Source organism: Amphiura filiformis, chromosome 9 (genome assembly GCF_039555335.1).
Source record: "Amphiura filiformis chromosome 9, Afil_fr2py, whole genome shotgun sequence".
In the NCBI taxonomy this organism is placed as follows: Eukaryota; Metazoa; Echinodermata; class Ophiuroidea; order Amphilepidida; family Amphiuridae; genus Amphiura; species Amphiura filiformis.
This window is the reverse complement of record NC_092636.1, coordinates 5852246-5864477: the sequence shown is the minus strand read 5'-3', so window position 1 is coordinate 5864477 and position 12232 is coordinate 5852246. Positions and strand designations below refer to the sequence as shown.

Sequence of the window (12232 nt, the reverse complement as noted above, 5' to 3'; positions counted from 1 at the left end):
TATTCTGAAATATACATTTTGTTAATTGGACTATTCTTTCTCATTTGATACCCTGTTCGTGAACATTGAGCAAGAATTGACCAAGATATGCGCCTCAAACTCTCAAACCCCAAAATGAAAAGTTGCAATTTTAACGATTCAATTGTGCCTGTTACACTGTGTGCTTTATTGATTGGCCCGTGGTGCTTGTGTGCAAATAATACAACGTTGCGTTCCCATTGAAAATCGCTGAAAATGCAACTTTTGATTTTGGGGATTGAGGCTTTGGAGGCGCATATCTTGGTCAATTCTTGTTCGTTTTTCACGAACAGGGTGTCAAATGAGAAAGAAAAGTCCACTTAACAAAATGTATATTTCAGAATAATCCAAAATGATCACGTTATTGAACAGCAATGATGAATATAACTGACGAGTTTCTTTTTTTGCCTGGTGTATAACACTATACTCAGTGACACATAATAGTAAATAACACCAAATAACATTTTATCTGACTTTTTTGCCACACTGTTCAACAATTTTGCACGACATTCTACTATTATCAGGTAATTTAAAGACTTCGAGTCTGGTAAAAATTTACACATTGTTATTGTAACACAATCATATACAATCTGACAATTATATTATTTTACACACATGTCAATTACATTTCATATACACATGTATTATCAAATACTCATACAATTTCATTTCAAATTGCATTTGGATAACAAAACAATGTTTATTACATTCAGTAGAAATGATAAACATTTCATTAACATTTCTGAGTTCCGGACTCAGTCAACGGATTAAAAACAAACTTAAAATCACTCAAAATAAAATGGTGCGCTATATTTTAAATCTAGAACCCCGGTCACATTGGTCAAACCGAACTCAACAGTCTGAAATTTTTATTTTTGAATGTAGAGTGTCTAGTAAAAGTTTTGAAATTATGTCATGTGCACAAAATTTATTATGGGTTAAGTGCCCCCTACCTGTGCCAGTTTTTTTTGTTTTTTTGTTTTTTGGGTTTTTTTTTTACCAAAACATCTGAAATTCACAACTACAATACTAGAAGGCGGCATTTTAATTTCCATGTGCCTAAAATCAAAAGTTCAGCTGGCACTATTTTCTATAGTGCAATTCGGGATTGGAACATGCTTCCAAATGATATCAAAAACATCCCCAATCTTAATCATTTCAAGGGTGCAATAAGAAAACATCTCAGTAATGGCTAATTTCCAGTGGGGTCTGTTGTTCATTGTGTGCTTGTTGTTTATACTCTGCCTTTTTTGCCAAAATCTTTCTATGAAGGACCCCATTGGAAATAAGCCTGAAACACTGGCTTTGTGGGTTATCCGGATCCTAGTGTATTTTATCTTCACATTGTATATCTTTTAATTTCTTATTTTGTCAAGTGTCATATGTAATGTACTAGTATTTTAAACTTGTAATACAGGGTGAGTAAAAAAAAGTGCAATAGAGCAAAGAATCGATATTTATGTAAGAACCACGTTGAACTGTCCAATTATTGAAAGTGTCTATAAATGCCACACTCAATAGTCACCTGTTGTGAAAAAATGAAGTCAAACACATCTACCGTTTAATTTTTATGAGTCCTTTTGCTACTATATCCAATTTCATTATTTGTCCACGAGGTACCATGTATTTTGAATGAGAGCACACAATGCACGATAAAGGCACCAGCTCTGAAACTGACTTTAACTTAAATAAGGTTGATTTTTGCGTTATTTTAATTTCTTTTTTCTTTTCAAACAAACTTTCTAACATTACTTTAAATCCTTCATACCTCACTCGACTCCAACTCAATCCCAATATGTCCAACTTACTGCATATTCTATAATTCACTCCACTTCAATTTGCGCGCATTTCATTTCGACATTTGAAAAAATCCGCCTACATATGTGTATGTTTTTGATAGAGAATAAACATCTTTAAAAGTAAAGGTAAAATGAAAATAACAACAAATAATGTTTCTTTTCCTTAAACAAGACCACGGACAATAACAATTTGAGTGCTCCATTTTATTTCAATGCCAATGAGGTTAAGAAAATAGCAGTTGTTCCAAATCTACCATACACAGAGTTGGCTGAAATTCAAATTTTAGATGTTTCTTGGACAAACATTATAATTGGGTATCGCTATAAAATGTGTCATAAAAACAAAACGGTAAATGCTAATTCCTTGTTTTTTTCACACAAGGTCACTAATGGATATATCATTTATAAAATGTTTAAAAACCTAAAAGGTTCAAATCGGTTCTTAAATAAAAATGGATTCTTTTCTCTATTGCACTTTTTTTGACTCACCCTGTATTATATATTTATGTATTTCGTAATTTTATAATGCTGTTTTATATGGAACCAAATAAAATAAATCAATCAATCAACACATGTCATAGCTGCAACAACTCAAATTATTTGACAACAATTTTATCATTCACATTAATACATGACTGTGTTGGTTTCAGAGGATGATTTAAGGAAGCCCCATCATGCACTCTAAAAGTGTTATCACTAGACTTTCAACTGCCACTTTACTTTTCAAATCCCATTGAACTCTGTGCAAAAGATGTTGTTTTAGAATTGCCCGTGTGTCATTATTAGTTGGTCGATTTCAGATCTAAAGTGATGTATGTATGAAGGATACTCCACACCTTCTGTAGATAACATAAAATGTGAAATCGACCAACCTTTAGAAGGTGTTTTTATTGTAAATATATCTGTCCAAATTCAAATGTAACCATGCACGTGTGTATGCAGTGGGCGGGCAGTGGTGTCATGTTCACTCACACAGCTGTGCTAACCGCAAGACTTGTCGGGAAGTGCTTAAATCATCCTCTGGTTGGTTTGTTCCAATCCAATATACAATAATCATTTTATCATACATTTAGTTTCCAGTTTGATACATTTTATGACTATACAATGCATGTCAATGTTAATAACAATGTAACAGATATGTTAAACATATATTATTTCCATGTAAGGTCAATTTACATTTTTTAATTAAAATTTTCATCAATACTACACATTTTTTAACAAGTAACAAAATGACTCAAGTTGTTTGTCTTTGACTCCACTTTAAATTGTTCCTGAAATTTTGACAGAAATGTCTAATGCAGCACCATTTAAGTTATATTCAGGTTGCCAAGTATTTTTTGAGTGAGGATTTTTTTTCCATTTGAGCAGATATTCAAGACGTTCTTGTGTGTTGTGTGCTTCATGGGTTGCTAAGAGATGAGAGAGGTTTAAATGAATCATCAAGAAAACCATTCATCCGGTATTAGACGTACTTCATCTCTTTGATTGATTTTGGTCTATTATAAACGGAAGATCTTTGTTGCTTGGCCCATGGCCTAACATACCTATCGAACCGTCTACCCACCCGGGCTACGCACATTTCATTCGATTCACGTGAATCGGGGTGCTAATTAACTTGTTGTTTTCGGGACCCGCTATCTCAAGTAACAAGTACGGACCAGACCAAAACTTTATCAATTTGTGAGAGAGGCCTTTTTGGCAAAGCTTGGACATATCCAAACAATATCCCCTATCTGGTATTCAACTTCATGAGAACGTTAAGCACACCGATCTTTCATAATATTTGCTTGATGCTCTTCGGCATAAGATTTGGAAAGTGCTTTGAATACCTCTAATTGGCTAATGAGAACACGTATATGATCTCTTGATGTCTTGTCATGATATTGACATTCTTTCAGTACAGCAACGTCGATAAGAAGTCTTGCTTCCCTGTCACACAATAGGAAGAAGGGACTAAAACCAACAGATTTGTTGCAGGAGTGGTACGATATGCAAATTGTATCGCTGATAAGTATCTATCCCAGTCATTATGAAATTGATTCACATGATGTGAAATAGTATCTAATATCACTTCATCATACCTTTGAATTGCATTGTGGGTGACATGAGCTGGTATTTAGTTTCTCTGTACGGATAATGCGAAATACTTCAAGTATACCAGTTTACTAAGAACGTTTGTTCCTCTGTCAGTAAAAGGCCCATTCAGTGATCATTGCTAATCCCAGCAATCGAAACAGTCATCAAAATTCAGATTTTGGTACTATTGTCATTGTTATCATGGTCATAGATGTACTGACATAGCCTGCTAGTGGTTCAGCCGAAAGCTGTGTATTTAAGACAAAATTAGACAATCTTTAATTTATATACTGACAGTATTTTGCTCATTTTTTTTTCTTTTCAAGAATATATATCTAATGACAATTTTAATAACTTATCCTTCACTTTTACACAATTTAATACATGAATACCAAACCCACCCAAGTCCATGGAAAGCGATTTTGAAAAAACTATTAAAAAAAACTGTGTATCATTTTCATTCCTTAAGTAAGATTTACCTGGTAAATAGGACAAGTTTTACATACAAATGAGTGACTTAAACTGTATTAGGTATGATGATTAGCAATTTGGCTAAAGTATGGACTTGGGTGGGTTTTGTGTTCATGTATTCAATTTATAAGCAAATTTAATTTTTTCGCACTTTCGCTGGAATCACTGAAAGGGCCTTTTAAGGGATTTGAGCAGCCATGATCACATATTACATAGTCAAAGAAAACTCTAGCCACTGCAGATGCATCGGTTTCTTTTAACATAACTAAGATATGCCATCTTGTGCGATGGTCTGTGATTCATAAAACAACTGTTTCCCGATACAGTAATTAGGAATGGTGCCCAATTATCTATATCTCGGTTGATAGCCTCCCTCGCTCCTCTGTTGTACCAGTTGATCTACTATACAATATTAAGTTGCCGTCCTGGAGGAAGTGATCTGATATATGGAAATTGTCATGTACATCAATCACTTACCCCAAGTATAATTTATGGATGCAAAATGTGCCCGTGGCTGGATAAACGGGACCATAATGAGCAAAGCGCAGTCGAGCCGTTATCTTTACGCCCTTTTCCAGCCGCGGATATATTATTCATCATAAGGGACTGTTCACAAACACTTTTAGGGGGGCTGATGCAAAATAATTTCATCGTGAAAATTTTTCGGGCCCCCCTTTTGAGATATCAAAAATTCAGGCACCCTCCTTTTTTGACATGAAAATTACGGGTCAACCCAATAGAAAAGCATATAAAAATATATAAGAAAATTTGTGGTCATTTTTTTCAGGGCCCCCTTAGTAGGGTCAAAAAATTTAAGAGCCCCTTTTTTGCATCAGGCCCCCTAATAAGTGTTTGTGAACGGTCCCTAAGGCTACTGCCAACCCTTCATTTCTATTATACTGTATTGCGTAATTTTAATGAGAAAATTCCAGCTTATGCCGAAATTATTAAGACCTCACAGAAGCTGCCTGCAATAAGGCTAAGACTGATTGAGCTAAAAAAATTATTTCAGATTATTGTATTCTCCATTGAACAATATTAGCATGAAATACAGAATCAGATAATCAATAAATGTGTCACGCTAGTAAAAACATGCGTTATTTACCTATACATTTTTCTAAAGGTACAATTTTGTACCCCGAGTTGTCGACTAAATAGTCTAATAAAAACACGATTATTAGGTGTGTGTCAGGCAAGTCGGTATCCAAGGTCAAAATTCCTCCTTCTGATTGCAGTAGTTGCTCGTGAAGCATTCGTAGAGCTTTGGGGATTCTTTCTACATCACGATATTTGTAATAGTTGCCATAATCCATTGAAACTCCTGCAAGAATTGTTAAAATATCGATCAATAATCATTTTTATTAATGTATGAAACTATGATTGATATACAATTTGATCGGTTGAGCCCATGTTTATTGGTCGAGCTATGGGTTTAAAATATTGGACGAGGCGTATTTTAGAACTCATAGCTACACCAATAATATTGGGCGTAAAGCATCCAATTTTATCATTATTATGTTTTGGATCCAATATTATCACACACTTGGATCCATCAAAACATGATAATGAAAGATAATGTGTAAAATATTCTGTATTTAACTATACAACTGGGTTGCACTTTTGTCTTAAAAGCCTTTGGTGAAAATGACAGGGACGTACATTAACCATGTTAAGTATGGCAACTTCGCTGTAGGGATAGTGGAAGAACGTAATGACACTTCAAATATACTCCTAGGTGTGGGGGTATAATAGATAAAGGTTCCAGTCAATATGGTCAAGTTGATAACTTAACCTTGCTACCTGCCCAACTGACGATGATAAAACAAGTCCCATTCAGTGATCCCATCGCAAGTGAAAGTTATTTATAAATTGCTTAAAAGTTAAGGATATGTCATTCAAATTACCATTTGGGGGTTTTTAATGAAAAATTTGGCCAAAAGAACGAAGAAAACAGCAGTATTGACGAAGTTGAAGCCCCATTCAAATGCATGTGGTGAAATTATATGATGTCATTATGTAAAGTACATATTCATGTAAATGTCTTATTTTGTCTTAAATACGCGGTTTTCGGCTGAATCACTAGCAGGCTATGTTAACACATCTATGACAATGACAAAGGTACCAAAATCTGAATTTTGATACTTTTTACGATCGTTCGGATGAACAAATCACTTAATGGGCCTTTAAAGTTAGTAACTATTTTAAACTGTTGCGATTTAGTCGTTCACAGCATCTTGGGAATGGCAGTGAGCTTTTGGCAAAAATTGAAGAATTCAAATATCACAAATGTGACACGATCTGGCCCTAATAATTTTTGAAAATATAGTTATTGTAATTATTACATTATACATACAATAGGCTATAATTTACTGAAAACACCAAAGGTCTAGCATTCTTGGTTCTAAAGTTATGAAGTTTTGGATGTCTATTTTCTTATGTGTTTTATTGTTTTTTACTCCATATTTTTACCTTTATCTCAGTTTCATATTTGCCGCCTTTGGCCCCCATGGACCAGATCGTGTTGCAAATATACTTTTGTAGGTCCTGTGGTTCTTGAGTTATGTTGTAAAGAGAGCTGAAACAACCTTTATATAACTTACATAACTCATTAACAAAAATAAAGCAAGCATAATTATTTTCAAAGTACATGATTTGTAGTCTGAACGTCTGGAAAACATCAAGATGTTATTTTTTTATTATATTGATTTAGATAATGAAAATCGATCATTTTGGCTGCCTCACTAACAATACATAGTCATCCCTTAACGAGGTTTTGTTGGTCGAAGCAGCTAAAAAAATCGATTTTCATTATCTGAATCAATATATTATTGAAAAATAACACTTTGGAGTTTTGCAAAAGTTCATTCTACAAATCATATACTTTGAAAACTTGCTTAATTTATTGTTGTTAATGAGTTATGTACATTTTACAAAAGTGTTGTTGTTTCAGCCCTCTTTACAACAAAACTCAAGAACCACGGGACCTACAAAAGTATATCTGTGATATTTGAATTCTTCTACACGCTCGCCATGAATTGAGCTGCGATGCAATTTTTTTAAAAGCTCACTACCATTCGCAAGATACTGTGAACTACTATTTTCTGCTGCTTCGACCAACAATACATCGTATACCCTTAAGGCACATCCCTTTATGAGAGATACTAATAAAATCGATCGTATCATTTGGTGTCGATTGAAAAAGTAATCGGACATTATGGAATTAATTAAATTTCTAGGATCAATGTCATTTGAGAGGAAATGGGTATAGCAATCGTGCAATGCAAGGTCAAACAATAGGCGTTTAAGGGCAAAGAAAATTTCCATTTTTGATATCACCAAATGATATACATAAGCTGATATCTCCTTTTTATCCAGGGGCCGATGTTAACATGGTTATGGGTAATTACAGTTACCACATTTGTGAATTTTATATTCGACTCGCTAGGATCTGTTAAACATTACTACAATGTGTGCCATTGCTCCACAAAATTCATCAAATATCTTACCATTGAGTGGAGGAAAAGCTGCACTTGGTTGAATGATTGTTAACCCTTGAGATGCTGCAACGGATTTAACATTCGGTGACACTCCCGTTGGTAAATAAAAAGAAGTTTTAATCTGCAGTTCTGCTAGCCTCATTTGCGTGCTAACCACACCTTCACGTATCCAGTTGGTACCCATTTTTTCCAGATGTCCTGCTGGTAATTGGTAATTTCCGCGTATACCTATTTTCATGTTGTCTTGTTTGGACCACGACTGAACTACATCAGGGAATAGTTCAACGAAGTCACCATATAAGAACAAAGTGATCGGAAGCCTTTTCCGGTAGGCTGTTACGATTCCAGCAAGTTTCTGAGATTGCTTTGCGTTCATACTCATCAATAGAACAATGGCAAGGTGATTATGAGTATAACAGGTGCTCCTTAATTGCCCCGGTGATTTAAATATCTGTATCATAGAAAATTATAGCAATATATTATTACAACTTATTAAAGTACACAAACTTGTAAAAACTAAAAGGAAGAAGATTCAAAACCAGAAGAGGAAGAAGCTGAACAAAAACAATATCTACAAAAACATTAGACTATGCCATAGTCGAATTTTGCTTAAAAAATATGTTATTATTATTTAATCATGATGAACGCATTCCGTTGAACTCCAAATTATACGGATGTTTATTAAAAATGTTAAAATTTAAGTGTTCAATAGTAAAATGGTCATAAAGAGTTTATATAATTAAATCAAAGTATAGAATACTTTGATTCGTTGAGGGCGCTACAATCAGCTGCCAAGACGTAGGAAATTTGGTTCCTGCATTATTGAGTTATTTTACATCATTTTACACCATTATTTTCTATTCATCGTGTTGTGGCTGCTGTTTTTATGTGTTTGTGCCTCATCTTGCACCGTCATAGTAACTATAGAACTGCATCAATTGTGTAATTTTGCTGATAATCTTGCCGCTCTGACTACTACAGAACTCGTAAGCTTTACCGTGTACACATATCTGACTGTGTTGTAGCGTATTATTTAACATAAGGGTGACATTACTATTTCCGTATCTATAAATTGGAATCCACGTACATCTATAGTGGCAATAATGTCAGCCCTGTGCAGAACGTCGTAGCCCTCGCCTACGTGCTTAACATTGTGTATACGTACTTTCAATACATGACTTAATATGGCCAGGTTATCATACACACCCAGTTTCCTGAAAAGCCTGAACAATTCCAGTCTAATCCCAAGCCCCGATATCCAAGAACAATGTGATGACATCCAGAAATATCTGAAACGAACTAAACGTGGTTGTCGTGGAGGACGCTTTCGCCAGAAACAAATAACTATCATTGAGGGACACAGACCCTCTAAAACTCACCATATGCCACGCCCCCCTTCTGTGCTGACCCCAGTTCGTCCAGAACTGACAAATCCATTACTGACTCAGAAAACTTATGATTATTCTACCCTACCTGGATTCTTCCTAACCAACACCCGATCAGCATTGAACAAAACAGATGAACTGGATATTCTTCTCCATCAGACAGATTTCGACCAGATTGACATTGCTGTGTTAACAGAAACCTGGCAGTCTGGCATGATCCCAGATGAATTCCTAGCACTGGATGGTTTTAATCTCTTCACCAGAACAAGAGCTGTCAAACGTGGAGGTGGAGTCGCAGTTTACACAAGAGACAATATCCCAGTAACTGTTTTAACTGATATCAAAGTTCCTGATGAGCTAGAGTGTATTTGGTTGTGGGTTCGCCCTTATCGATTACCACGTCAAGTATCTGGAATAGCGGTTTGCGCAGTCTACATCCCTCCTGAATCAGAACATCGTGATATGTTGGTCGACCACATAATTACAACTCTAGATGAACTCAAAATTAACCATCCTGACATGGGCATTGCCCTCCTAGGAGACTTCAATAGGACTGACATTAACCCCATTTGTCGAGCCCACTCTCTGAGTCAGGTTGTAAACAAACCAACTCGTAAGAATGCAATCTTAGACTTGATAATTACCAATGTTAAGAACTTGTACAAAATCCCTACTGTAAGTTCTCCTGTAGGTCTTAGTGACCATAACACCATCTACTGGTCTCCTAGAAATAGTAGAGTGATAGGAGGTAGAGAAAAAAAAAGAAATGTTAGACCTTTGCTCAAATCTCGTATGCATGAATTTGGGAGATGGATCACTGATCACACCTGGAAGGAGGTTCTTAATGCTAAAAGCACTCAGGACAAGACTGATGCTTTTTACTCCACTGTTAGTTCAGCCATTGATACCCATTTTCCATCTAAAGTGGTCAAACTCCACTCTAGTGATAAACCATGGATCACTCCTGAGATCAAAAACCTCATTAAGAAACGTCAAGCTGCTTTTACAGAGGGCAAAACTTACTTATGGCGTTTTCTTCGCAACAAAGTGATTCGTACCATTAGCCAAGCCAAAAAGTCTTCTATTATAGAGACCGTCTCCAGAACCTCAAAAACAGTGATCCATCAGGTTGGCACAAGGGCATCCAAATGATCTGCAACAAGAACAGGCAGCGCCCTATTATTTCTGCTCCTGGCATTCCCCAGAATGACGAGAAAGCAATTGCTGAAGCAATTAACCTGAACTTTGCTTCCGTTTCGCAAAGTAGGCCCCCTGTCAATCATGGCGAATTACCTGCTTTCTTGCCTTCCAAACCTCCACCTCAAATTCATGTCTGGGAGATGTATAGAGAATTGAGAAAATTGAATGCTAAGAAATTAGCCGGTCCTGATGGACTGCCAGGTAAACTTTTAAAGGAGTTTGCATGTGAGTTTAGTACCCCCGTTGCTGACATACTTAATGCATCCTTTGCTGAGAGTTATGTCCCCCAAATATGGAAGGATGCCACTATTGTGCCTATCCCTAAAGAAATGCCAGCAACAAGTGCTAAGCTCAGGCCTATCTCCCTAACTGCTCTTCTGGCTAAGGTCAGTGAAAGTTTTGTATCCAGATGGATAGTTGAGGATATTTCCAGCTCAATTGATCGTAATCAGTATGGGAGCATTAAAGGATCCTCAACTACTCACTGTATGATAGAACTTCTCGATGTGCTCTACAAGGGTACTGATAAAGCTAACACAGTCGGTACGTTGGTGGTGACGGACTTCTCCAAGGCTTTCGACTGCGTCGACCACACCCTGGCCATACAGAAGCTGTATAACCTTGGTGTTAGAAGTGAGCTCATCCCATGGATTGCCAATTTCCTCACATCCCGGCGTCATAGAGTGCAATATCAATCTGCACTATCTGAGTGGGAGACTCTTTCATGTGGCGTGCCACAAGGCACCTTACTGGGTCCCATTATTTTTATTGCTCTTATCAATGATGCTTCTGAAAATGCCAAAGCTTGCAGCTTCAAGTATGTCGACGACCTGAGCCTTGCGGAGGTCCGTCCTGCCAACCAGCCTTCTCAGATAGATTTGGATGTCCAGAACCTGGATGATTGGGCCAACATGAACCACCTCAAGCTTAATCCCTCCAAATGTAAGGTTATGCAAATCTGCTTCAAAAGGCAGCCGCCCAACCCACCTGATCTTGTTATTGCTGGAAAAAAGCTTGAGTTGGTGAATGAAACCAAGATTCTAGGCCTTACTGTTCAGTCAGACCTATGCTGGGACTTACAAGTCAACAGTATGATTTCTAAAAGCAGTCGCAGAATTTACATGCTAAGCAGACTGAAGCGTTTTGGAGTACCCGTGGAGGACCTTGTTTCTGTGTACGTGGGATATGTTCGTCCCACTGTTGAGTATGCTTCGCCTGTATGGCACGGCAGTATCACCATCCAGCAAACTCAACGGATTGAAAGAATCCAAAAAAGGGCCTGCCGCATCATTCTTGGTTCAACATATACCTCGTACACAGATGCATTGTCCCTCACGGGTCTCCAATCGCTTGAAGAAAGGCGTCACCACCTTTGCTGTCAATTTGCAAAGAATTGTACCACCTCTGAGAAATATACTCACCTGTTCCCTTTCAACAAGAGTTCCCATGGTATGTGTCTTAGAAGATCCAGCACTTACCATGTCCCAAGGTACAGGACCAATAGATATGGTAACAGTCCCATTCCTTACCTCACAAGGCTTCTTAACCATCAGTAATCAGTGTTTAAATCATCTGATCTTCTCTTGGTTTTTCTGATGTGTGTTGACTAAGTTGCTTTAATTTTTCTGTGAGGTGGGGGGGTTGTGCATTAGTGTTTTGTATTGGCGGTGTGTTTTAATCATGATTATATAGCAGCATTTTTACCTAGTTTTATTACAATTTGGCTGGTCCAATCCATGTGCAATATCTTGTTTTTCATTGAATTGAATGTAAACTTCATTGAATG

General features: G+C 36.7%; 1 protein-coding gene across 1 annotated transcript in view; it reads right to left on the bottom strand.

Annotated features, from left to right (window-relative positions):
• Positions 1-2964: 2964 nt before the first annotated feature.
• The window catches only part of LOC140160561 (uncharacterized), an 86254-nt gene continuing 76986 nt past the window's right edge, over positions 2965-12232 (bottom strand). The window contains exons 6-7 of the mRNA XM_072183805.1: positions 7871-8312; positions 2965-5685 (exon numbers count right to left, since the gene is read on the bottom strand). Of these exons, the coding sequence (XP_072039906.1) occupies positions 5462-5685; positions 7871-8312 (666 nt within the window). The 3' untranslated portion in view covers positions 2965-5461. The remainder of the gene's footprint in view (positions 5686-7870; positions 8313-12232) is intronic.